The following is a 27,482-nucleotide window of genomic DNA, read 5'->3' as shown; positions in this document are numbered from 1 at the left end:
ATATTGAAGACAATATCCACTGCTATAGAAGTATTCTTTCTTGAAAACGTGATAAGGTAGCCTAGTACTGCTGCACAGGTATTTTCCCATTAGAGATTTGAGAAACTTTTCAGCATTTCATCACAGGTTTCTTAGGTGGGGAATATAGAAGTGAGAAATAATGGTTTTATTGGGAATTAAGGAGATGGCTGCAGAGGATCAAAAACAGGAAGATAAATGGATTTAAAAAAGACTGTGATTAACTTCTTGACACATGTAAATAATTTACAGTGTTGTAGAATCACAGATGTTTGCCCCTGGTGCATGTGATAGTATTTTTAACTAGGTTCTCTGGGTTTAAATGTGCTGACATAGTTGTCAGCTCCCTTGAGAAAATGGTCCCAGAAAATTTTTCCAATGTTTTTTGTTGGCGATACAGAAATGGGCAGAATTATCTTTGCTGTTCCCCCACTCATCCAAGTTCCATCATGACAGCCACGAAGGAGAAGATGGCACAATCTCTGACAGATTAATTGTTTAGTTGACTTCAGCCAGCACCCTTGGAGTTTTAAGACTTTTGGAGGGACTTTTCATCCTAACTGTTGTTTAAATGACTATAAATGCATTCCTGTTTCACATCAAACAATACTGTGGCTTTGTTCAACCTAATAAAAGTATGGGTTGTTTAACCTCTTGTCCTTCCCAAAAAAGGAAGGTGAACCTCAGAGGAAGCCTTGTCACTTAAATTGATTCACAGACCCTGATCAATCTCTGTTTACCTTATTATTCAGTTTAAAGTATTTGAACCTCTCATGGAGAGGAGACAGTGAAATAAACCCTTGTATTTGTTCTCAGAGCTTTATTTAAACCTCCTAAAAGCATCATAAATAATCTTAATTTGTAAGGTGATTTTGTAAGCGGCAGTTATTACAAAATCAGCATTAGTGAATCGCTTGCCGTAACAGCTAAGATGGGGGGTGTGCCTTATAGCACACACAGTATTTTATAGCTCCCCCCTGACTGTGCATTTTGCTCACCTTCTGAGAAATGGACCTTTCCTGTGGCTTTGAAGTACTTTAGCTGCTTTGTAAAACTTTATAGTTTGGTGATTCTTTGTTATCTGTGCGGATCTCCTGTTTGATATTTAGCTCGCTGCTAAAACTCCTCTTGTATCTAACTTTTGAGCCTGTGTCTAATTTTTGTCCTGTGCAGTGAGACGCTAAACAACTACTCCTATTTTTTTGAATTATGACTAGACAGGTTTTATTTTACTTTGTAGTTTTGGACATTCTGTCTTGAATGTTGGCTCCTGCCTTGTGCCCAGGCTGTGCCAAACAGTCTGATGATTATTTCTCCATGGGCCATGCAGAGGTTGAATATTAGGTAACCATGGAAGTAGGTCTCTCTGTAGCTTGGATATATGCAAAACAAGTTCATTGTAGTTCTTCCATAGATATTATATATGTGCTTTGCATTTGCCTGGCAATTGTCAGTTGACTGAAGTCTGGCAGAGATGCATGAATTGAATCGTTGTGCCATGACGTCTCAGAGCATTAGTTTATATGCATGAAAATAAGATTTGCACTGCTTTGAGCACAGTAATCTGTAGGACTGGTGACAACAACAACAAAACTGGATTGAGTGGAGAGGGGCTGTTTATCTCGATGCTGACAATGATGATGTTTGTTTTCTGAGATGAAGAGCTCATGTGGCATGTTTGCATCATTTACATGCCATGGTGTAATGATTCATGTCAGTGAGAGGCAAGTGTCTATTTATCGAACACTTTTCAGGTTTTGATGGCTGTCCTGTATGATTAAAAGTCGTGCCTGCTTGCAGTGTTTTTTCTGTGCTTACTGAGCTGAAGAGTGTCAGCAATAACATTTGATTTTAAGTTGAAGTGTAATAGAGGATAAGCAGCAAAAACCTGATAGGCTCAAGATTAGAGGTTTTGATCAATTTTAAATCTGTATGACAATGCTTTGGATGCAGCTTAGTCACAACTGCCTAAAGTAATAAATTTCATAATTTGCTGTATCAGTAGGTGATGATGGTAAAGTTCTCTATCATCATGAATTTTATTTTAAAGGGCCTTTTAAGTGATCTACTTCATGCACTCGCTGGTCTTTCCATTTGCTTTTCATTTGCACCCTACCGATTTCTAAAAGGTGCATGTGTGGGTGAAACAGCAATTAATCTTTTAATATGGTCTGTGCCAAGGCAGAACTGCCATCTTGTATTCTAGGCTGTATCCATTACACAGACTCTTGGATCCCAGAGGAGCGCATTCAACTCTGTGTTTCTTTGGCATGTCACAATTAACACTCTTGCAGGTGTTTTCTTATTTGCCAAATTTCGACAATACTTCTTCTCTGTGTCTTTAAGCAAAATCACAGTCCCTATCTGTCAGGACCTGTGCAGGCAGGGCACTGTGGAGCATAGCTCTTCTTTAGGGATTTAGTAGGCTTTTGAAGGTGGAATTGCTTTGACTTGTTGCTTTGTATGCGCTGTTAAGTCAAGACTCAAGAAACCTCTTTGCTGCTGCCTCACACACCAGCTGATGGGACCTACTGGAAAATGTAAGCCCCGATCCCTACTTACAAAAGGTCCTGTACATTGCTAAAACCTACAGCTTTAAAAGGTTAAAGTGGTTGGACTTGGGATTCTGATTTTAAAATGGTGTTAGATCAAGATCTAGTACCTCTGGCTCTTTCCAGCGCAACAGGCGTATGCTTTGTTAGAATTGCAAGCTTTGGATCTTTCTGTAGAGAAGCTTTGCTTTCTTATGGGACTGTGGAAGGTGCTGGTATGGTGTTAACAGAGACAGCTGCCAAGTAGGGAAACTAAAGTAAAACCTTAGTGACAGGCCAGCAGAGTGAGGTTGTATTAACCCATTCAGCCTTGCATCATGCTTTGTCACCTGAAAAGGGTGCTGTGTTTATAGAACAAAGCAGTGAAAAAAGATAAATTTAAGACACAGTTGGTATGTATCCTGAGCTTGCCTGGATTTTGGAGTAGGTTCTGTTTTCTTCAGCATGGAAGAGTAGCTCTGCCAAATGCATGAGGTAGTCATTCAGGCTGCTAAGTCTTCAAAAAGCTTAGGCTACTGATGTTGTGGCTGCAGCTTCAGAAACAGAACTGAACAGGAGCCATCATTTACATGTTTATGTGCATCTGAACCTGTGACACAACAGATATTGGCTGTGGTGGGAGATCAGTTAGTTTCCAAAGCTAAATGACTTCAGGCACGGGACTCCCACTGAAAATCACAGGATTTTCATAGCTGAATCTCTAATTCACCATCACCATCTGTCTGGCTGGAAGCTTTGAAAACCTGAACTCAGCATCCAGCAGAAATGGAAGTTTATAAAATCTTACATTGCTGTTCCTGTTGTACCTTTCAGAGCAGTGCTATTTTTTGTTTATCCATTGTAAGCAAACAGATGTCTCCAGAACTTTTTGGTGCACTTCAGTGGGGGTTCCATGTTGCTATCTGAACGCAGCAGAGAAATAAACAGCCAAAAAATGAATCGTTTTGCCAAATGAATTCTCTCCTTTTACACAGAGTATGTGGGAACAGTGATTGCAACATGTGCAAGTCAGTACAGAAAGACAGCTGTTCTGCCTCTACTCTTCTGTTGTGCTAAGTTTGTGGAGGTGTTGCAGTGAGTAGGAGCAGTGGCTGCTTCTCCAGAAGGACAACATAGAATCATAGAATCAGCTAGGTTGGAAAAGACCTTTAAGATCATCAAGTCCAACAGTTACCCCAGCACTGCCAAGTCTGCCACTAACCCATGTCACTAAGGGCCTCATGTACACGGTTTGTGAACAGTTTCAGGAATGGTGACTGCACCACTCCCCTGGGCCGCCTGTTCCAATGCCTGAGCACCCTCTTGGTGAATAAACGTTTCCTAATATCCAATCTAAACCTCGCCTGGCACAACTTGAGGCCGTTACTTCTTGTCCTATCACTGGCTAATTGGGAGAAGAGACTGACCCCCACTTTTCAGCTTTTCAACTCCTTTCAGGTAGTTGTAGAGAGCAGTAAAGTGTCCCCCCTTGACCATTCTCTTATCCATCAACGTTGCTCTCATTTGGAGAATGAAAAAGGGACACTGGCATTATCAGGTTGATATTACGGTTTTTCTGTAAGGAGTTCAACATCTTAAATGCAGATTTGGCTTTTCTTTTACAATTATTCTCAGAAATTTCTGTGCTTTCTCATGCTATTTTGCTGATGTTTGGTTGTTTAAATACATGAACATAAAGGAGCTGATACTTGACAGCCTCTGCTCACAGTGCATTTTTTGCAAGACTTGTCTCCATTTCCTGTGTGTGCTGTGTCAGACTGCCTGCCAAAAGTGAAGAGAAAAATACTGCTGCAGGTGTGACAAGAACATCTCTGCCCAAACAGAAATGGGTCTCTCTGTGACTTGTAATATGCTTGTGACATACCTGGCAGGCTAATGAGCATTCAGGGTGGAGATGATTTCATATTCTGTCCTATTTCCAAAGTAAATCTGTGTCTAAAGCAAAGTGAGCAATCAGCTGAAATATCCTCACGATGTCACAGTTGGTAGACTCCTGACTCAGGAAGGGGGTGTGGGCTGCAGGGGTATTTTTAATGAAGTGCCTTTTATTGCTTCCAGTCTCTGAAGAATGCTTTTTAAGCAGTCAGATAGAAGTGACAAGAAAGCCAGGATCAGAAGTGAATTTGATATGAATTGCAGTGAAACATGGCAGCCCAGAGTCATGTGGCTGAGGTGCTCTGTTGTCTGCAGCAGAGAGAAAAACTTTGTTGGGAAGAAGCCCAGACCCAATTTCCCCATCTGATAGAATTGTAATGAATAATTCAATATCGCAAATGCAGCATATCTGAGTCACGGAGGCTTGAGGGACAGAAGAGCACTGCTAGGCTGGGCTTTGCACCCTGGAAAAGGTAAAAGTGTCAGCCTGGAGCTCCCTAAAGCCCCATCAGGCTACTAGGTCAGCACAGCACTTTGTGTGTTTGATCTGTGGATTACAGTCAGTGTCAGCTTGTTTATTAGGGGTATGAAAATGTCTGGTTTCAGTGTGGAAATTAATATGCAATTGAATTGAAGCCCTGGAATATTGCAATCAAATCTCTAATAACACCAGTAATTAGAATTTAGATATCTAGTCTGTCCACCAGTTGTTCCCTTGCGTTTTCTGGTCAGTAACCCAATTTATGCATTTCCACATTCAAAAGAGATGGTTTGAAATACAATGATTTATTAACATTTTGTAATCTTATTTCTCCTATGTCCTAGTCTGCTGCCCTTGTTACTGATGTAGCATGCCTTTCCTTATTTTGCTGACTGTATTCTGCAGGAGGCATGCTACGTGTTGCTTCAGGCACTTGTGGATTTCTAAGGAGGACTTCAGAAAGGTTGGGAAATAGTATTACAGGAATAAGGTAACAGTGAGCAACCTGTAACACCTGAAAACATTGGCTACTCTGTGGTCTGGTGCCATGTTTGGTAATGCTTAAGTGTTCAGATATGTATCTGCATTTTCAGGTTTTGAAAGCTGATTTAGAATCACAAGACTTGAAGGGACATTAAAGCTGATCCAGTTCCAGCCCTCTGCCGTGGGCAGGGACACCTTCCTCTAGACTGTGTTGCCCAAGGCTCTGTCCAACCTGGCCTTGAACGCTGTCAGGGATGGAGCATTCACATCTTCCTTGGGCAGCCTATTCCAGTACCTCAGCATCCTTACAGTAAAGAATTTTTTCCTAATATCTAATCTAAATCTCTCCGCTGTCATCTTAAAGCCATTCCCCCTTGTCCTGTCACTACATGCCCTTGTAAAAAGCCCCTCTCCAGATTTCCTGTTGTATCCCTTTTAGGTACTGGAAGACCTGAATATAAAGTCTCCCTTGAGCCTTCTCCAGTTTAGCAGATTCATGGAGTATTTGAATTGGGGAATCAAAGCTGATGCAATTAATGAAGTACAAAGTGTCAGGCGGGAGCTAGGATTACATTGTCAATAACTCAAATACAGTGATTTCTTGCTTTGCTGATAGTGATCAGCATGTTTTAACTCTCATCCTTGTCTTGCTTAGCCACAGTTAAAATGGCTTTCTTGGTGCCAGAGCTGTGCAGGGGGAAATCTGTTTCCATACCCTGTGTATCTTACGGTTTGCATGTTATTGCTTTCCCCTCATTTGTCTGATGAGCATCATCAAGCATTCAGGCTGTTCCTGTAATTTGAACAACTTGCACTTTTCTTATTTTTCATTTTTTATACCTCTTCTGCAATTGCTAGAGTTGCAAAGATGGAACTAGGCTTTTTGGGTTCTTTTCACCTTAGTAATTTCAATTATGGCTGGTTGAAGTTAGCCTGTAATTCTTTTGGTCCCATTAGCTTTTCTCAGTCTTATAATTTACTTGTTCTTCATATTGCTTCTCTATGTACAGTATGCAGATACTGGGAACAGTTAGATGTGTAAGCTTGTTAAATCCTTGTTTTCAAAGATTTTGTTACTTTCTGATCCAGAAGGAATGAATTGTGCTCATTGAAAAGAAGAAAACAGAATACGTTTGGTAGGAATTCCTGTTGATTATTTTTGTAAGAGCTGTGATTGATTTTAATGTGATTAATATTGAGATATAAACTTATATAATAATGAAGAAAGTGAGAATTCAGTGAAAAAATACTGAAGACAGTGCAGGATCTAAGTAGTTTGGTGTGTGCCCTCAAATGAGTGGGGCTACAGAATGCAGAGGTTATAAGGAGGGTGTTTTCTGTCTTTGAAGAAGGAGGAAGCTGCTGTTTCTAGCTGCTAACTGATGCTATAGGTTGCCCTGCTTGCCTTTTACTCCTGTCTCATTAGAGGTAAATGAGGTCTGACTTTTTAAAGGTTACTGTTTAGTTCAGACTTAGTCATAGACCAGAGTCTGTTCTTCCTCCAGAACTGCAGTTGGGTGGAAGGAGAGACTGCCAGTGGATTGAAATTGGGGATGTTTGCAGGGATACCTCATCTTTTCTGAAAGGAGTTGGGATGATGAGCAGCATAATTAACCTTGAATTTCAGTGGCTGGACGTAGCAAATCAGAGCACTTTTCGCCCTGAGGTGAACTGAAATATTGACTTTAGGGCAGTCTTATGTCATTAAGCTGTCATCTGCAACCAGCTCAATAAATGACAGGAGAAAGGTTAGGTTGTAAGGAATTATAGCAGCACTGAAACCCATGTGAGTAGAGGGAATAGCTTTGTAGAACTGAATATCAAAAGGAAAAGAAATGGGTGGGAATAAAGGCTATGTGTGAATTGACTTTGTGGTTTTCAAGCTCAAACTGCAACTGCGCTTGTTCGGTGAACAGGCTGTGAGTCAACTGGTCTGTGGGTACAGTTGCCTCCGTTTCCCCAGCCTGAGCCTTTCAGTGTTACTGTGCATTGGTGGAAGGTAGAAGAGGATTGTATAATGAAGTGGTACAAGACTGGAATTTTAGCTGCTTTGCTCTCCTTCACAGGTGTACAAGACTTGCTCCCTAAAAGCTCTTGGTTAGCACAAGGAAAAGTTTCCGAGCCATCTAGTTTGTGATCATCTTATTCCCTTAAGGATTTAGTTCTGTTTGATTCAAAGAAGGGAGAGCAGTCAGCCTAGTCAGCTTACTCTTTAAAATGCCAAATTTACTATGAAAAGAAAGCATAGCTCTAGCTCTTTGCCTGATAAAAGCTAAACTTGAGTGATTTGGAACCATGCTGAAATTTACATATGGTGAAATCACTGCGTGTTTTAACCTCCTCAATTAATATCAATCCTCGGGAATAAAAAAGTAGTGCAAATCATGCTAGTGATCCTCCTTGTAATGGCTCTTTTCCAAATGTGTATGTCCAATTTCATAATTGCAAGTGGAGTCTTTTAGTGACAACAGAATACAAATTAAATTCTTACAATGCAGTATTTTACTGCCCTTTGTATTTTTGTACCAAATAGAAATGGTTTATTCAATCTCATGTTTTATTTTTAGCTTCCTCAGCACTCATTGCGTGATTTATAATCATTACTGTTGCTTTATCTATTTATTACATACAGACTAACAAACCTTACAAGGTCTGTGGCTTTCAGTGACAGGACTGCAAATAGATCTATAAATCCAGCAAATTACTTTGGTCGCAAAGAAAAGGTCCTGTGTGGTGAATGTTCATATTAATGAACATGTAATTATTCCCTTTTGGGATCTGATCATAGTTACAGTGGTTTGCCTGGTTTTTAAACATTTCAATCTAGAATATTGTAGATACACCAATATCAAATTTACCTTGAGGTATGTTTGCGTAAGTTGCAAATACTTTGCAAATCTTGAAATGAAATCCTAGCTCTTCTGAAGTTGCTGAGAATTTTGCCATTCACTTCTGAGGGCAAGAATGTCTTTCCCGTTAAATATATGGGTAAAATAAATTGCAGAATAATATAGCGAGGCATATGCATATGTCTGATCTGTTGTAAAAATCTCTGACTAATCTTGCTTCTCTTCTCGTCTGTTGTGACTGGGCCCTTCCAAAGTGCATCTCTCATTTACATGAGGTTATTGCTGTTGTTGTGGAGTCCTAAATATATAGAAGAGATGTGAGAAAGAAGAGAGGAAGGGAGAAGACATTTTCCAACAAGTTCAGCTGCTTATTTAAACTGACATGGCTTCTTCAAGGTAGGAAATATTGCAGCTATTGCAATCTAGTCTGCATAATTTTGGCTTGAATGGGTTTCGCTCCCTTTTACAGATAAGTGTGACAAAACAGGGTGAATAGTTTGTTTACATTTCAATTTAAAAAGTATGTTTGATGGTAGCCACCTGTGAACGTCCTGCTCCTGAGTAGTATGGTCTGGAGTAGGAGCAGTGTCTATTGCAGTAACACCTTTCATGTGTCATCAGCCGTCCTGCAACTTGAGTGATGAAAGAGGATAATCCACTGCCATTCTCCAAGGCTCTTATTCTACCTGCAAACACCCTCCTGTGCCCTTGCTGACAAATACACATAGCATTTGCAGTAAATCTTCCAAGTTGAATGTTGAAGCAAAATGTCAGCATGGTAGGTCATGAATACTGCCTATGGGCTGCAAAGTTTCTTCTTGAAAGTCATGAATAAGTAGCAGAAGTTCCAATAACCCAGCATTTCTCATGCCGACAAATGGAAGAGGGAGTCCAAAGCTATGAATAGACTTTCCTGGGTAATTGCATCCTGGAAAAGATGAGCAACTGCTGTTGGGCACACAGTTTGTCCCATTTGGACCTTTGAAGGAACCTTTGCAAGCCTCTGGAGCCTGACTGAGATGCCTTCTTGCTGTTCGGATTTATCCAGAGACACTAGAAATTACTGTCAGCTTTTTACATCGTTTACTGTGCTTTCGGTTGGTCAGCTTTTGATTATACAAAGTGGTTGTGGGGAGAGAAATCAAAGTAATTGATACTGAAGCAAATTTTTATAAAATGGTTGGTTTTGTCTGCAGCTGACCTTTGCCTTTTGCACAAAGCAGTTTACAGTCGCTTTATTGCAGTGGGCTTTGTTTCAGCTTTATAGCTAAGGTGGGTGTGAAGTTGCCATAGCTACTGGGCATTACGCTGCCTTTATGTGGGCTCCAGAGTATGTTCCAGGAGGATCAGGTGCAACTTCTGAATAATTAATAGTGTCCGGGAAAAGGGAATTGGATTTTGGTTTTGCAGGGTTTTCTTTTTGTTGTTCTCTGCAGTTACTGCCAGTGAAAATTACAGTAGCCATAATCCCAGGAAAGTCCCATATGGCATCTGAAATAATCTGTCTTCTTTATTTTAGTATATTTGGGCATTGTTAAATATAGTTGTCCCCTTTTAAATATTCTGTCAGATATGAACATTCTAGGGAAGGCTTATAATGTAATCTGTTGTCAATGCCATTGTCCCTTCTGCAGTTTCTCTATGTTGACAGAGCTGGGGATGCACCCTTCCCATAGGGCTTCTCTGCACGCTCCAGAAAATACCAGGCAACTTCGATTTTCTTCCCATTTAATAGAGACAGGTCTGTCGATGCCGAGCGGATGAGTGAGCAGATGGATTTTCATGGGTGACTTGGTTGAATCCGTTCATGTTGTCTTATCGGGTGTACATTCTGCAATGATGTTCGGCAGGCTGTTACAGAACAAAAACATGGCTTTATATACAGGTCTGTATTACTGCAGCTTCTTGCAGCCTGTTAAATACACACGAGGCACAACTCTTTTGGAGATAAGTGACTGTGGTGATTTCTTGTTCTGGGAAAATGCCCTATCTCAGTGCCAAGGAGTCCTGGCAGCTCCTGGGATACCTCCTTCTGAATTCAGGCTGCAGAAATTATAGAACTGTTTAGGTTGGAAAAGACCATTAAGATCATAAATCTGACCATTAACCTAGCACTGCCAAGGACACCACTAAACCATGTCCCTAAGCACCACATCTATACATCTTTTAATTACCTCCAGGGATGGGGACTCCACCACTTTGCTGGGCATCCTGTTTCAATGCTTAACAATACTTGCAGTGGAGAAATTTTTCCTAGTATCTAGTCTAAACCTCCCGTGGCACAGCTTGAGGCCGTTTCCTCCTGTCCTGTCATTTGTTACAGGGCGAAGTGACCGATACGCACCTCACTACAACCTCATTGCATCCTGTTGTTCATACATTTTAGTATGTAGGCAAAGAAGCAAGGAGTGACTCATGCCTCAGTGGTCTAGAGGTGGGAAGTTTTTGCTGAAAGAAGTGAATGGTGCTGTAATGGCAGCTCCACACTGCAGGGAAAGTTTGGGTGTGTTCTGGCAGATTTTTGGAGATCAGTCTCTGTGCTTGCTCCAGTGAGTTAGAGGAGGTGCTAAAGCTGGAGACATGACAAAGATTTTGGCATTTGTCACACAGTATTGCCACTGGGTTTCAGGCAGCAGTCTTACTTTCCAAGTTTCCTTTTCTTTTAAATGAGTTACCCTCAAGAGCAAAATGAACAGGAATCATTGCACACAAACCCTCTTCTGGTACTGGGTAGCTTGGCTCGGACTGAATCTACCTTCTAATATCTGCTAGTCTCAGACCTGACACATGCTGGTAAAAAAACCATAAATGTTCAGACAAGGGTTGAGTGCTCTGCATTAAATCAGGGTCATGAAGCTTAATTGATTTATATTTTTTTAGGTGCAGAAATCAATATAACTCTTCCTTTCCCAGCACCAGTGTATTAAATTAGCTTGAAATATTTGTGAGACTGATTCAAAACTCAGGGTTGCTAGATCTTTAAATAATACTCTGAAAGTTCTAAGGGGGTGTGCATGTATTTTTTTCTTTCAGTTGACATGGTTAGGGGCAAGCCTGCTGGGATTTGAAGCGTTTCAGAGCTACACTGAAAGTAAAGCATAGAAACTAAATGCCCTTTATCTTTGGCATTCTAATAGAGGTCTGCTTCTATCAGAGGACCTGGGTTTTTCTCTTAATGTGTTTCTTAGAAGCTCTTCCAAGCATTCCAGTAGCTTATTGCAGCTTGATTGCTGCCTCCAAAGTGCATTTGTATCAATGACAGCCTTGGTAAGATTAGTCATGGAGATGATGCAGAAGTCCACAAGTATATTGGCTTTTGAGAATCCATTGAAGGTACTATATTGTCAAGTTACTGGACACCTGAGTTTCGGGAGTGAGAATCGATGTCTTTGGTTGGGGAAAAACAGGTTTGTTTCTGTGGTTAAAGGAGCCCAAGATGACTGCTTATGCTCTAAGATTTGTTCTTGCTGTCTGTCCATTGGGTTCTAATAAAAATCTGCTGTGGTCACAAGTTCTCTCCCCTCACATCCATAAGATGTCTTTCTATAGTAGCATTACTTGTAATCTGTATTCAAAGGATCCATATAGAAAAGGGGTTTCAATGTTCTGCCCATCTTGGGAATATAAGTAGAACTTAAATTAACGTTGCAGTTAAATTAATTATTTTTTTGTCCTGACACTGCTCGATGGCCAGTGTCTAGCACTCAGCACCACTTCAGTGTTGTATTTCAAATGTTTTTCGTGGTTTTTCTTTTAAGACATCTTTCATTCCCATAAGAGAAAAAATTTACCATGATTGTTTATGCTGGTAAAAATGTAATCTTTCACAGTCTGAATGTGTGACTAAATGCCTTGTGCTGTATGAAGCATGGTATGTTATCAATTACATATTAATCTGATGTGAAAACAGCTGAGTATCACACCTGCAATAGGGTGGCTCTTCTGATGTCCTGAATCACCAACACTCCTGCTTGGAGAGGGTCTGGATGGGGTATATGTGTGTCTGTGACTGTTTGCAGACTGTGAAACAAATCCTTACTTCCAACTTCATGCTGTGGGAGTGGTGCTACTCCGTATGAAGCTGCTTGAATGGAACAGGAAAGCTTAACAGCTTGAGTTCCTGACTTGTGCCAGCAGCTACATAGATGCCAGTACCAAACCTGTCTGGTTTCCTATTGCTGTGGGTTTAGTGGCTGGGGTGAGGGGACAGGATGCCACACAGATATCCCAGCTATGTGATTAGGTGCTTAAATAAGTGCCTGCGGAGGTACAAAACATCAGGTGTTCAAGTGTCTAGAAAATGGAGACATGCTATGCTGCTGCTAATACCAATTTGCTTTGTTAACATCTGTCTGGGTTACACCGTTTATGTAAAGGTTCATCAGTGCTAAAAAGAGATTGTTAAAGTGGAAGGAAGTAAAATGAGTAGTTGGCAGATAATGCACAAGAAAAGAGCAGAACAAGCTAGGAGTGTGTTTGGGAGTGGAGCGGAAGCATGGGAAAGGAGGACATTAGCTCTTTTGGTCAGTGCTTTTGTAGAAGATGGACTAGTTTGTGAAATAAACTTTTTTTTCCCTATTTTTTTCCTGATCTTTTGAACCAAACCTGTCAGTGTAAAATCCTAAAGATAAAAATTCAGACTCTGTATTGAGCTGGCTCTGGGGACAGTAGGAGTATTTCCTCACTGAGCTTCTGTTGTGGAAAAAGTCTGAATTTTGTTCACTATATCTTCTTTCTCTCCCTTTCCATGTTCAACCTCCTCCCCTTTACTCTTTTTTTTAGTGACTATGGTCTGAAAAAACCCTGAAGAGTGGTGCTACTACTAGATCAACCTGTAGTCCCATTATATTTCTGTTTAACAGAAAACCAGAATCTGCTTTTTTTGGATGGCTTCTGAATACCAACAAACTAGTGCCTCTTGCAAACCCTGTTCCTATTACCCCATGTTTTCTGTGCTGCTCAGCTGATAGCCTCTATTGATTTTGACTGTAGATTTCCTTTCAGGAGTTTTTCAAAGGCTTATGTGCAAAGCAGTGCAAACAAGGGTGTTTCCTATTCACATGGTTTCATCAAACAGCTCTAATGCCTTGGGAACTATATAGAATTATTGCTATTCTCAGTGAGAGGTGTTCAGGGTGTGGGGGAGGTACTAAATATGCCAGTATTCTTATTATTAATATCAATTAAAAAAACTGATTGTATTCTGGAAATTTTGGGGAGCAAATAGGTGTGGTGGAAGAAGTATCCAGTTTATCACAAAGGTTTTGAATCTAGACTGGAGTATTAGATGGGTTTTTCTGGGTTTTATGATAAAAGTGTTCCAGCTGTCTGTGTGTAACTTTACACATGCATTCTATTGGCTTCTAGTACAAGGTGTTGTGTGGCTTGAGTTCTTTTGTAAAGATAATCAGCACATAATATATACCTCTTCAAAAGATGTATTTTCATGAATAAAATACATCATTGTTAATAGACACTTTTCTCCTATACACTTATGATAAGGGATTTTTTTGTGCAGATGGTAACTCCTGACAACAGTTTTGGTAATTATGTGTGTTGCAGGTAGGAGTAGCTGCAACTGGAAGTACCTGTGAGGCTCCCGAAGACCTCTGGTTGTCACTCTGGAGTAGGCACACGCATTGTGGCACAGAAGCCCATGAAGTCCCAGAGGTGGACCATACTAGCACCCAAAAGCTGTGCAAGAAGGTAGCCAGAACATTTGCCAAGCAGGGAAAAGAAATGGAGTGAGGAATGACAGGGTGATGGTGGGGGTCCTGGCTAGCAGGAGTGGTAAAATGGAGCGGGCGAAGGCGGGAACAACCTCAGGTGGAGGTGTTTGCAAGGGGTTGGTGACCAGGATTATAAAATTGCAGTGGGTTCAAATTTGTGAGTGACACACTGGTGCTGCATGAATGATGAGGGCATGACTATCAGACTGCGCAGCCTGATCTTTAGGAAATGTCGATCCATTTATTAGTATAGTTCAATACTTCAGTGTCAGGCATGCACACAAGCTCTGGACATGACAGGCAAGGCACAGAGTGCAAGTTATTTAGCATGCAGTAGTGTTGCTGATCAGAAAAAGTGCAGTTCTCAAGAAATGGTAAGAGTGCACACCAGCGTTTTGCCCATACCAGAAAACTCCAGTACTGGTGATAAAGGAACACAAGTTCTGCAGAGGTGCCCTGCTGAGAGGCATGGAGACCTCCTAAAGAAATTTTGTCTGGTTTATCTGGCAGATTATAAATGATCAAAAAACCCCAAAAAAACCCCAAAACAAAACCAAAACAAACAAACAAAAAAAACCCACCACCAAATCCCACCTGAGTATTAAAGAGCTTCTTAATACAGTGAAAATAGGCATGATGAGAACCAGAGCCTGCAAAAGGAAAGCAGCTGAATTAAATAAAGTTGCACACTTTCAGCCAAGAGGATGATTAATCATTGGAACGAGTTCTCAAAGTAAGGTATTTTCCCAGGCACTGTCTAATCAAATGTGATTAACTGGGTTTTGTGAAGAAGTAGCAGGGTAAAAAGCCTGTGGCACGTAGGAGGTCAGCCTAGCTGATGTAATTCCTTTACAGCCTCAGCTTAATAACCCTGTGAAAGTTTTATGAAGGTGACATTATAGATTTCAGCTTGCTGAAACTGTAGAAGGGTCATTACGTTCACTTGAATGTGGAAATATCCAGTCTGGCTTTTGGATTTCACTGGGAATAAATAATTACTATTTACATAGTTCTTTCTATTAATAAACTTTCACTCTTGCAGGAAGGCACATGTAATCTAAAGCCAGATAAACAAGCATAGAGGCATGGCCAAGTGAACCAGCAGGAGACCTGGAAAAAGACCCAGTGTCTCCTGGATCTCTGACTGAGAAAGGCCTGTTTTCTTGGGAGGACTCAGGTGTCCAAAATCCAGCATGCCATATCATTTCTTAACTCCAGAAGGACAAACATGACAACATGAATTAATCCCAGAGTATCACAAAACCTTTTCTGATGAAAAGCATGAGGTATACTAAGAAATTCTTGTTTATTTACTGGTTGATATTTTAAATATATTTTTATATATACATTTAAAAAAATAGGCCTACATTTACCATTGTGATTTCTATGTAAATACCAGACAACACTTCTGTAAAGCAGGTGTTTCTCTTCATTTAGGAAGCATTGTGCTTAGCACTGGCAACACTGACTTACCTAAACTCACATAATGGTTTCTGTTACTGGGACATCATTGTGATTTTGACAGCACTCCTATTTGCTGTTGTCTGAGCACTTAAAGGTCAGAACAGTGAACACTCCGGTCTCCTATTTCCTATGCTGTCAATCACAAATGCCTATATTCACTTGAAATTATTCACTTGAATATAAAAGTGAATATAAAAGGCTAGTACTTACCCCTTGTTTTTTGGATTGGGATTTAAATGAAGAAAATCCCTTGATGACAGCTAAGTCAACTCTTTCTACAGTATTTATGTGGTCTTACATCTTTTGCACATAGTGAGCCTGAGTAATGGGAGTTTCTGAGGTTTCAGGTTTTGTTTTTTTCTATTCATGGCATATATGCCATTCGTATGTAGTACCAGGAAGATAAGTGCAGTGATGCTGAGCAAGCTTCCTTGGGACATAGATGAATTAGGTCAGCCTGCCAAGAAATTTAGATTGCTGATTTAAACACTAGTGGTTAAGGTGTATAGAATGGTGAAAATTTGTGGTTAAAGTTGTTTGCATGAGATGTTTTTAGATTTTATATTTATTTTTAATGATTGATTTGGATGCCTCCTTTACTGACTGATGCTGCAGGGTCTGAATTGAGTCAGCCCCAGTCTGTCCTATGTCCTTGGCCCTGCCTGAGACTCCACAGTGTGCCAGTGACAGCAGGATCATTTGCTAAGGGTTGAACCAATCCAATTGATTTATTTCACATTATATTGCATAGCCACCTTCACATGTCCAGTACCATGGCAGCAGAGGGTAGCCGAGATTAATTTGTGACCTAGAGCACTTGCATGGGAAGTTGAGCCCCTGGAAAGTGTCAAGATGCCTTATGGATACCTTTTCTATATTTGGAAGAATTGTTTAGAAATGAGTGACAGATGTTGCAGATAAAGGTGTTTATCAGATAAGGGGTGAGATTTTTTTCAAAAGTGATTTGTAATTTGGGTGCCTGCACTTTGAAGCGTATTACTAGTCAGATAGGGAGCAGTGGTGTTGCTTATTACAGCATCCTGGTGAGGGCTGATTGTGTTTTATAGAGCAGATCCTTTGATGGTGTTGAAAGTAAGGCATTCAAAACTACTGGCTGCTGTAGCAAGCGCTGGCTTCTTGGTGCTACTACTGTAATTCTGGGTAAAGCTGGTTCATTCTTCTGGTGCCTACCAAGGATGCTTTCCTGGGCACGAGCAGGAGCTGCAAAACACGTCCAGCAGGTGCCAGCGCCATAGAGAGCATTTGGAAGTCCATCTTCTGTCTTTCTGAGGTCTGATGAGTGCTGCCTCTGTTGCATCTGGCTTCTTACGGCTCCTTTCTCTCTGGGAAGAGGTCACTCCTGTCATGCCTCATTTGACCTGTTGAATAGAGGTCTATACCTTGTGCTGTTTAATTGCCCAGCAAAAAAATTGAATTCCTTAAATTGACTAAATTATTTTCCTTTGTAATAGAGTGTGGCTTAAGCACTTGGTTTGGAGAATAGCCGTGGTGGTGATTCACAGTCCACAATGCCCTAACTCACAGGTTGTACCACCCAGGAATCCTACTGTAAATTAGTGCATAGGGAAAAATTCATTGAAGAAGGGCCCTTTCTCTGTTGTTACTTGTCAAAGGGTTGTGGAGCATTCTGTGGAAAAGTTGTGCAATGGCTTTGTAATTGCTGGGGAGAAGTAGTTCAGTGTGTCAATTAATTTCACCAGCAGAAAAAAATTAGTGGCTGATTCCTGAAAAAATTTTAACTTTATTGTTAAGAGGCGATTAAACTGCCTGCATTAAAATAAAGGTTCCATGGGAACTAGATGATCTTAAGGTCCTTTCCAACCCTAACTATTCTATGATTCTATGATATGGAGGCAGAAGAGAGGGAGGTGGTGTCTGCTGAGCACTTGATCTTGCTTACCCTGACCTTAGAGCTGGAGTTGTACCCTGCAATTACTCAGTCCTTGCCTTTACCTGATCCTCCTGCTATGTCTTCAGAGACAGGGAAGGCTTTTGTTTCACAGGGTATTTCTGGAATCTTGCAAATGTGATGTTTCTGTGCTTTTAGGCATGAAAGTGCAAATATCACCTTTGTTTATTTGGTGATGAATTTAGATTGGATTCTTTCCCTCAGCTGGGAAAGATGTATTAGCTTTTTGTGGTAACTCTCATTAGTTTGTGAGATTTTGTTGCCAATAAAAAATTCATGGTTAGGAGCTTGTCCTGGGTTCAGCAGTAGCAGTCAGTTTTTTATTCCTTCTTAGTAGCTGTTGCAGCGCTGTGTTTTTGACTTTTGGCCTGGGAACAAAAAGCTGATAACACCGATGTTTAGACTGACCAAGGACTTTGTGAGTCTCATGCTCTGCCAGGGAGGAGGAGGGGCCGGGAGGAAGCAGGGACAGGACACCTGACCCAGACTGGCCAAGGAGGTATTCCATACCACAGCACGTCATGCCCGGGGATGTAACTGGGAGCTACCCGGAAGGGCATGTCCCCTTTTCGGGCGGGCTGTCTTTTCCAGCAGGCGGTATCGTATTCTCTTCCCTTGTTATTTCTCTTGTCGTTGTTATTATTGGTGGCAGCAGTAGTGATTTGTGTTATACCTTAGTTACTGGACTGTCTTTATCTCAACCCGTGGGAGCTGCATTCTTTTGATTCTCCTCCCCGTCCCTCCAGAAGCGGAGGGAAGAAGGGGGGGGGGGGGGGGCAGTAGACTGCGTGGTTCTGATTTACAGCTTGGGCTTAAACCACGACAGAGCTTTAAAAATAAATAAAGGAATAATGATGTATGAGTCTATAGGCATTTTAAACAGATGTTTGTGAATTAAAAAAATGCATTATAGAAAAGTGTGTTTGGCTATCATGGTATCTGATGATAGTGTCAGTCTTGAAATACTCTTTAACTGTTCTTCCCTATATTTCGGTCTTCCCAGAGGAGTTGAAATAAATGCACACTTACTATAGGGCTGAATCTTACTCTAGTTGGTTTCTTTCACATATTCTGACTTCTGTGACAATCTGTTTTCTAACAGATGAGCACTACCCTTCATCCTCTGCCCTGACCAAAGCCAAAAAAAGTTTCATGAATTGCCTGTTTATAGCTTTGTCAACTTGTCACAGTATTCACAAATACAGAGAAAAAATGCTTTTTGAGGTATTGTGTCAAGATAGTTTACAGCTTTGATATCTGTTAAGTGTGCTACCTCACCATGGTCTGCACCACAAGCTGCAGGGGCATCTGTTCTGATGCCTGGAGCACTTCTTCCTTCTTCTTCACTGGCCTTGGTGTCTGCAGTGTTGTTCCTCTCACATTCTCACCCCTATCTCTGGCTGCAGTGGTGCAGTTTTCTCCCTTCTTAAACACATTATCCCAGAGGCGCTACTATCATTGCTGATGGGCTCAGCCTTGGCCAGCAGTGGCTCCATCTTGGAGCTGCTGGCGTTGGCTCTATGAGACATAGGGGAAGCTTCTAGCAGCTTCTCACATAAGCCAGCCCTGGAGCCCCTTGCTACCAAAACCTTGCCACATAAACCCAATACAGAAGGGTTACCAAAATGTCCTCTGCAAGGAATTAATTAGTGGACTTTGTCTTCCCAGAGATTCCCATCCCAATGGGGAACATGCAACAGCTACCTGCTAGATGATGTTGAACATTAGTCTAGTGACATGTTCGTTTCCAAGGGACTGTGGTAAGAAAAATACGTATGTGTGTGTATCCCTGATTTTATTAATATTTGCTAAACCATACCTGCAATGAGGAATAAATGAAGCTGCTGTCCATAACTGAGATTCCCCTGCACAGACCTGCCTTTCTCACCTGTTCTTCACATCCCCTTCACATCCCCAGCTTTGCTTCCACACAGAGTCTTCCATGAGGGCTGACCTTGTATGGTCAGCAAAATCCAATTCTGACAGAAAAACATAGCAGGAAGCTCCACAACATGCAGATTCTGGTGTCAATTTATGTTTGCATATAGGTATCTTTAAGTAATATCTTTCAAGGATTTGTGATATTTTCTTAGCAGGTTGAAGTTGAAGTTTACCGGAGAGATTCTAAGAAGCTTCCTGGCCTGGGTGACCCCGACATTGACTGGGAAGAGAGTGTCTACTTGAACCTCATCCTGCAGAAGGTAACAGTGGTGCTTATCTAATTTTCATGGGCTATTTATGCTGGTGAGGTTTCAGGGTAAGCTTTGATCTGTCCCCTTTCCTCCCTAGCTTGGGGGATTTGAGTACTTCTGGAGCATGTAAGGAAAACATGGTTTTAATTTGCCTTTCAGAGTCTAAATGAACAGGACTTGAGATGTTTGCTATTTTTCAGTAGAGGCTTAATAGCTTTCCTCAAAAACGTGTAAATATATCCAATAAAGTTGGGCTGAATTTTATGCTTTGTAGCGAAGTTTTGCAAAATGGAAGGCTTTGTCAAGTTTGATGGCTTTTGAGAGTGAACAAGACTGTTAGACAAGCAACGTTTCTGTTAGAGTTCACAGTAGTGGTGCAGCTTAAGAGGGGGAGCTGCTAGGCAGAAGTGCAGTAAAGGTCCTATGGATTACACTGGGATTTTGCTGCTCTTTATTAGAACTTTAATAAAACTTTTGTTGCTGTTGTTGGAAATACAAAGCTAGCACAAATTATTTCCTTAATTAACTCATAAGTTGTTTAGTTATTACATATGTTACATTGGTGCTTAGGGAAACTGAATGTTCCTAAAGTCATATGAGATCCTTTAAAAGTTCTGTTGATTGCTGGCTCATTGCACACATCCTAGAAAATAAATTGTCTTCATTCTCTCTCCTTCCTCCCAAAAGTCTCATTGCAGAACTTCTCTGCACAGAGCAGCTTCCACCATTATTTGCTCAATAAAACCAGAATCCGTTTGCTACAGTCAGAATTCAGAGATACTGCTACAGCTGGGCATTGCTGTCCAGAGCTGTTGCACCTGCTCCTTACATGTGTTTTCAGGTGGCTTGGCAGGCTACATTAATGGTTTCTGACCTCTCTAATGTGTTGCTTGTGTTCATTAGTGTTTATGTTTTTCCCTTTTTGAAGGGAGGTTATCTTTTCCATTTCTACTTTAAAGTGTGCTCATATATGTGTGTGTGTGTCATGCTCATTCCTCCAACTGACCAGTAAGCCAGTGTTAAACAGTATTCACAGAAGTTTCTTTAGCCACAGGTTGTGCACTTCAGCAGCATCTGTGCAAAAAATTTCAGTATCACTGAGTTAATAAACAAACAAACAGGCTTGAAAATTGTAGGAGTTTCAGTGTAGTGAAGAGAATAAAGAAAATGGAAATATCAAAACATCTTGGTTTTTAGCCAAACAGCTAAAAAAAATGATGAGGGAATGTCTTCTGCTTCACAGACATGAATGCTTTGTTTTTCTAACTAAACCTTTATTTCTCTATCTGGTGCTCTGTTATAGTTGGATTATGTAGTGACATGTGCTGTGTGCACGCGTTCCGATGGAGGAGATATTCATATTCACAAGAAGAAATCTCAGGTGAGATTACTGTATTATTAGTGTGGATAAGAGGTTGGCATGCAGTATTACCTAATCCTAAAAATTGTATCAAAACCAGAGCTGTGGTTCTCAGGCTAGGATCTGACAGCTGCATTCTTGTGAAGCATCTCAAGTCTTTGTTTAGTGATCTTTCCTGCCAGGCATCTAAATGTCCTCTATAGCCCTGCTCGAAACGTTATAAAGACCTCTGCATGCTTTCAAGATTTATAATCTCTGCCTACAGGATTTTGGGTGGAGGATGAAGAGTGTGTGTGCTGAGGGAGGATTATGCCCAACTATTGACCAGTCAGAGGGTAAACCTGAAATTTTATGAGACCAAAGTTATGAGAATCCTTCAGGGTGTATCTGTACTATAGGGTTTTGAATGGTAGAAAATTTACTGATTATCAATTTATCTTTTTATTACTTTGAGATTCTTGTTTTCTCTCTAAAGCTGCTCATTCCTTCCTTTTCCATGCCAAAGGCGTATATCATTTGCTTCTGTGCAGCATACAGTTAATCCGGGGTTTAATACAGTAGAGAAGACTGAATTATAAGCACAGAGGGGATAGGAACATGAAGCTCTGGACTTCTTTAATCAGTTTCCAGCAGATCTTGCAGTAACTTCTCTTAGTTGGCAGAAATCCTTCTTTTGAAGGCTCCTGCTGTCTTTAGAAGGCTGTTTCTCCCAGACATTTCCATTTCTTTAGCTCATTCAGCTGCTTGCATGGCTTTACCTAAAATAAACCAATGCTCTTTAATCCCTTAATTTTGTTTTACCATTTTGAAACAAGCATTGCTTTGCCTACAAACAAAACTAGCAACACTGATTATTGTATGTGCAATTTGCATTAGTTAGGTGCGTAATTCTCCTGGTGCTGTTGAGACATCACATTTCAGCACTCATGTAGGCCTTTTATTTCTCATTGCGTTTTCCACTGTTTGCTAGTGGAAACACCCCCAATTAATTTCTGCAAAATTTTTTTGAGAAGAATCTTTAAAGTGAAGATTTGAAAACTAGGAAGATGAGGTACCTGCCCTCAGTGCCTATGAGCATTGTTCAGAGTAAGGAGGAGGTTTTCTGTTACTCATTCCTAGAGGAATGTGGGACTGTGGGACTGCTTCTGAATGTTTGTCTCCCCTTTTCTGGGAGAAACTCAGCACACATTGGAACTTACCAGTAAATATTAGTAAAATTTCAGGATCATGAAGCTGATCTATGGAGAGAAAAGGCAATTCCATATACTGTGGAAAGCATATTTGCAGTAGAGCATCTCATTGTAACATGCACCATTGAGGCTCAGTTTTAAATGAACAAAACCCAACTCTTTTGGACCTGATGGTTCTTGCTTTAGAAAGAATTTATTATCCTGTCAGTGTGTAGCCAGGTGGTGAACAGGTAGAAGCCCTAGGACAGCAAGTCGTATTCAGGGATAGGACTTGCTATGCTACTCCAGACCTACGACAAATGTATTTTGTTCATACCAGTGGAGTACCTAAGCTATGCAACCAGAAACTTGTTGCTGTCTAATGTTGTTTCTTGTCATGAAGCAACCTTTCTTTTTAATAACCTATATTTAAATGTGCATGTAGGCTTTGTAAGTACAAATAAGGAAAAGCAATTTCTCATGAGTTTGCGTGGAGTGGTTTGTAGTGAGAGGATGACAAGCCTGACAGTCTGGGCACATTCACAGTGTACTGAGATTTGACAGATTCTTTAATTCAAAATTTTGTTTGCCAACAGAGGTGGAAGCAAAGAAAGCTACCTGGTATGAATTCTTCTTCCTCTTTACCTGCTTGTTAATCTTGTTGGAATGATAAAATCTGAAGCCTTTAGCTATTTAAACACAGGTTGTTTTGAGAAGTGAAGTGACCAAAGGAGTTCAGGAGCTGCTTCAAAGGGAGGAACATGCAAGAAGAAGCACAGTGAAGAGAGAAAGAAACAGAAGCAGAAGTTGAGGATGAGAAATCAAATGCTTGTCTTGCTGAGGGCCATGCTTCTCATTACTGAGTGATGTTGATCTCATTGTGGTACTAAGCAAACAGTAACAATGAAATTAACTGTACAAGCAAATAGTGCTAGGTCAGCTACTCCACAGTAACTTTCTTGCTGTGCGTGCTTTTATTTTGCAGCACTTTGCAGTAACTTAAAGACAGCTCAAGGTGGTTTTCTCTGTTAGTGAAAAGGCAGATACCTTAGCTGTACCATGGGATGGTGAGAGGTCAGGTACCCACAAGGACATTTACTGTGGAGCAGCTGGTATTTGATAACTTGCATGTGAAAATTCAAGGATTTCACAAGTTTTATCACTATTGCAAAACAGGCTGTAGTCAGAAACCAGCTCAGCTTTGTCTGCAGCATGTCCAGCATCTCTAGTGTAAGTGAAAACCTTGGCTGACTGAGCAGTGTGGGACTGTGGTGTTTTGGTATTACTTGCCTTCTGTCCAGTGCGTTCATTCCTGAGTACATTTAATTGAGATGTTTTGGTGGTTTTTTTCCCCCATGTCTTTCTCAGCAAGTGTTTGCATCTCCTAGCAAACACCCAATGGACAGTAAAGGAGAGGAGTCAAAAATCAGCTACCCCAACATATTCTTCATGATTGACAGCTTTGAAGAGGTAAGTTCCTTGTTGCAGCAGCGGAGTTTTGTCCTATCCAGTCTTCTGCCCCAATCAGCTGTTTTCTTGTACCTTTTGTACAAATGCTTTTGGCTAATTGAGCTTATCTTCTAGTAGTTTTTATTTTATTTGACCTTCCTGTTTCTTTGATGTTTGACATCTGAGCTTAAAGCTGGATTTTGGCATCTGTCTTTATGATGAACTGAAGCAAGACAGGCTAATTTGAGAGCTGCTTATCTCAACACAAGTTTTGCAATGTGGACTGCCTGAAGTCTGTTGTTTGTTTTTTTTTTTTGAAAGGCTGGGGTGGAGCATACAGCTCCCTTGCCTTCTGCCATTTATGTTGAAACTGTTTTGGGCCTAAGGGGAATACTGGGAATCTGAATATATTTGAACTTTAACAGCTGCGGTTTGCCTTAAAGTGTTTCATCTTGCACCTTTGGCAGGTTTTCAGTGACATGACTGTGGGAGAAGGAGAAATGGTCTGTGTGGAGCTGGTGGCCAGTGACAAAAGCAACACCTTCCAAGGGGTGATTTTTCAGGGGTCTATCCGCTATGAAGCACTCAAGAAGGTCTATGACAACAGGGTAAGATGCTTCTGAAAGACAGAGTCCTTGGCAGTGATGAGCTCTGACCAGTTTTTCTTTGCTGCTTAGTATGTTAGCTTTTTGTCCTGTTTATCATCTGCATTGTAGTCTGTCTTTCTTGGCTTTGAAAGTTAACTGAAAAGTAAGGCTTTTGGCTCGGACAGCTGAGACTATTCAGATCAGGATATATTACTCTGATGTTTGCCAAAAGGAATGAAGTAGTGAAGTTAATAAGCAGTAAAGAATGTGACACAGGAATGGGTCTGAATGACATTGTTCTGGGTGCCCCTTCATTTTTGTGAAAGGTCACAGATATTTCTGGTTACTTCAGAGGTATGTTTTGCATGGAGAACTTACACCAAGGTAGTTATCAGAGTTTATGTAAAATGTGTTCTTCTTTAGCGTGTTTTGCACTTGACGGCTATTTTCAGAAGACCACTGTAGTTTCACTGGCACACAAAGAAGCTTTCTTTGCTTTCCTACAGAAATATGACATGCCAGCACTCCTAGCTCCAAATTCAGTACTTACGGCTGAGGTCAAGAGAGTGCAAAAGCCAATAAACTTCTCTGTTATGAAGACAGTCCTGAGAGGTTGGAAACAAACAAAAAAAAGTCCCCACAATATCTACTGTGATTCTAAACTTCATTTCCCTTTGTTTCTACCCTTGTCAGGACAATTTCTGAATAATTTCCTTTATCTCTGTTTTAAATGTGAGTAATCACTCTCTTCTAGAAGTTTTTTAAGGGAACATGAAACTGGAATTGTTTCTCTGTCCCACCATTGTCTTATGGCCTCACAAAATCTGTAGGTGGGTTATGAAAATACATGAGAATGCAGAATCACTAAAGACAATGTAAGAAGAAAGCCCTGTAGTGGAAAGACAGGATTTGATGTGTCAAAGTCACCTATTAACCTAGGACTGTCCTGTTTGACCACACAGCTACTTTACATTGTTATCACTTCAAATACTCAATTAAGGCCAAAGGTAAAAATTGAAGTTTGACCATTCTTTTGACAGAACAGAAGCAATCTCTCTATGCTGTTGAAGGTTACTTGATTTTCTTTGTATCAGGGGAGGTTTAGATCGGGTTTTAGAAAGAATTTCTTTACCGCAAGGCGTGTCAAGCACTGGAACAGCCTGCCTGGGGAAGTGGTGGAACTGGCATCCCTGCAGATATTTAAAAGATGTGTAGATGTGGCCCTTAGGGACGTGTTTTGGTGGTGGACTTGGCATTAATGGGATAGCAGTTGGACTACATGATCTTAGATGGCTTATCCAACCTAAATGATTCTGTAATTCTTAGTGCAGTATGATTTGTGTTACATGATGGGCATCTTGGCCCTTTCAGGCTATAAACTGCTGAAAGTTGTGATAAGTCACTTAAACATATGGGTAAGTCCTACTTGTTTCACTTGGCAAAATCTTGACTGTTTTCATATTGATTTGTTCCTTTTTTCTGTTCTCAGTTCAGTTTTCAGTTCAGTTGTGTTAACTGGAAATTGAGCCCTTCTGTCTGTTAAGAGGGTTCAAAAGCTGTCAGGGTTTTGAGGCAAGCAGTGCAAGGCAGGTTAGTTGTACATGGAGGCTGGTTCTTCAAGCTTTGGCCTTGACAATGTGGACGCACAAATGTCTGAATTGACTTGCCACCACGTAGTGCCAGAATTGTGCAGCGCACTTTGCTAGTTTGAAGCATTGTGTGTGTATGTCTATTGCATTTTGGACTCAAATGAGTGTCCCTGCACAGGCTGTGTTTAGTTGTGCATGTGGCTTCTTGTGATCTGGTGTGGCACATTGTGTGGGTCTGGATGAAAACCTTTTTATTTTATCTCAGGGTGCCACTGGATAACTCCATCTTTTGGATAGCTGAAGGAGTTGATTCTTTTCTGAGCCTCTGTTTTTGTATCTGTAAGATTGCTTCCCCTTTGGACATCACTTCAGATTGTGCTTAACATGCTTCTCAAGAATCCAGATAATGATCATTATCTACTACGTTTTTGACTTTCACTATGTTTTTTACTTACTCTTAGATAACTTTGATAACATTCTGTTTTTTGAAACATGGAGGTAATGTTACGTGTTCTTCCTCTCCTGTCTTGATGCATTGTAGGTGAGTGTTGCAGCTAAGATGGCTCAAAGAATGTCTTTTGGCTTTTATAAGTACAACAACATGGAGTTTGTCCGAATGAAAGGGCCACAAGGGAAAGGACATGCAGAGATGGCAGTGAGTAGAGTTTCTACTGGTGACACTTCACCGTATGGGACAGAAGAAGATTCAAATCCAGAATCCCCAGTGCATGAGAGAGTAAGTAGTGGATGGAGATACTGACTTAAGGTTAAACATGAACATATTTTGTTCCAAAGCCAGTAGACAGACTGAAGCTGGGATTAATTTACATCAGGGTTCTAAACTTGGGTTTCCCTGTGTGTATTTTGAACACGCTCAGTATATGCAGATGAATTTTTAGCTCATTTTTCCTTGAGCACATGCTAAATACAGAGGTGACTGGATGATTCATACTTCTGGAGGAGTGTTTTGTTGAAACAACAGCGATGTTGATGCCAGGGAAAATGATGATTCTGCCTGTTTTCTATGAAAATTAATAGATTCCATTTCTGTACAAGATGGGATTTACCTAGAAATGTAGAATTTGTATATTACGTAGGTTGCTTTCTAACCTTCACAGGAAATGATACTGTTAGATTTTGTCACTGATGAATGCTGCCAACGTGAAGCCTGTATAAAATTAAAGCAGATTTAGAGGCACTACCATATTTTTGCTTAGTTTTAATGCAACTGGAGTAAAATGGCAATAGAATCAGTCCATAGATGCTGATTTCACCCTTATTCAGTCCTGTGTGTTGTTTTCTGTAGAGGCATTTTACTTCATTAATGCGGATTAGGCAGTGTCTTCAGAATACCTACACGGATATGTCCTGACCTGGGATGGATGGTTCCTGATGGATTCTAGTATAGTTTCCTGTGTATGAAACAGCTAAGTTGAGTAATTTAAAGATCTGCAGGACTCCTTCCGAATGTCTCTATACAAGCTGTATGATTTTTGTTTCTGGCTTCCTAAGAGGCAAAATGAGCTGCCAGCACAGAGCTCGTTAACTGGATGTGCTTGCTTTCTACTGTAGAGATACAGCCAGGAGAGATCAGGCCTGGAGGGACTTCCTGAACTTTTGGCTCCAAAAATTCCAGTGTCAACTGGAAAATGTCACAATAGTTTTGATAATGTATGATTGCTGCTTTTAGCTAATGGTTTTAATGGTGATTTATATGTTTCTGGTTTTCCCTCCAGGTGTGATATGAAATGGCTG

The 27,482-nt window shown here is 40.7% G+C and overlaps 1 protein-coding gene across 4 annotated transcripts in view; it reads left to right on the top strand.

Moving 5' to 3' along the window:
- The window catches only part of KIAA0930, a 74,709-nt gene that overhangs the window by 35,915 nt on the left and 11,312 nt on the right, over positions 1 to 27,482 (top strand). The window contains exons 3-8 of one of the 4 annotated variants that reach the window (XM_080639207.1): positions 13,821 to 13,964; positions 19,478 to 19,582; positions 20,877 to 20,954; positions 23,471 to 23,572; positions 24,019 to 24,159; positions 26,269 to 26,463. In XM_080639207.1, coding sequence (XP_080495333.1) covers positions 13,821 to 13,964; positions 19,478 to 19,582; positions 20,877 to 20,954; positions 23,471 to 23,572; positions 24,019 to 24,159; positions 26,269 to 26,463 — 765 coding nt within the window. Of the gene's footprint in view, positions 1 to 13,820; positions 13,965 to 19,474; positions 19,583 to 20,876; positions 20,955 to 23,470; positions 23,573 to 24,018; positions 24,160 to 26,268; positions 26,464 to 27,482 lie in introns of all 4 variants that reach the window. The other 3 variants (XM_080639206.1, XM_080639209.1, XM_080639208.1) reach the window with 3 other exon arrangements.

Source organism: Psittacula echo, assembly GCF_963264785.1.
Source record: "Psittacula echo genome assembly, chromosome: 1".
NCBI classification, from domain to species: Eukaryota; Metazoa; Chordata; class Aves; order Psittaciformes; family Psittacidae; genus Psittacula; species Psittacula echo.
This window is presented reverse-complemented; position numbering and strand designations above follow the sequence as displayed.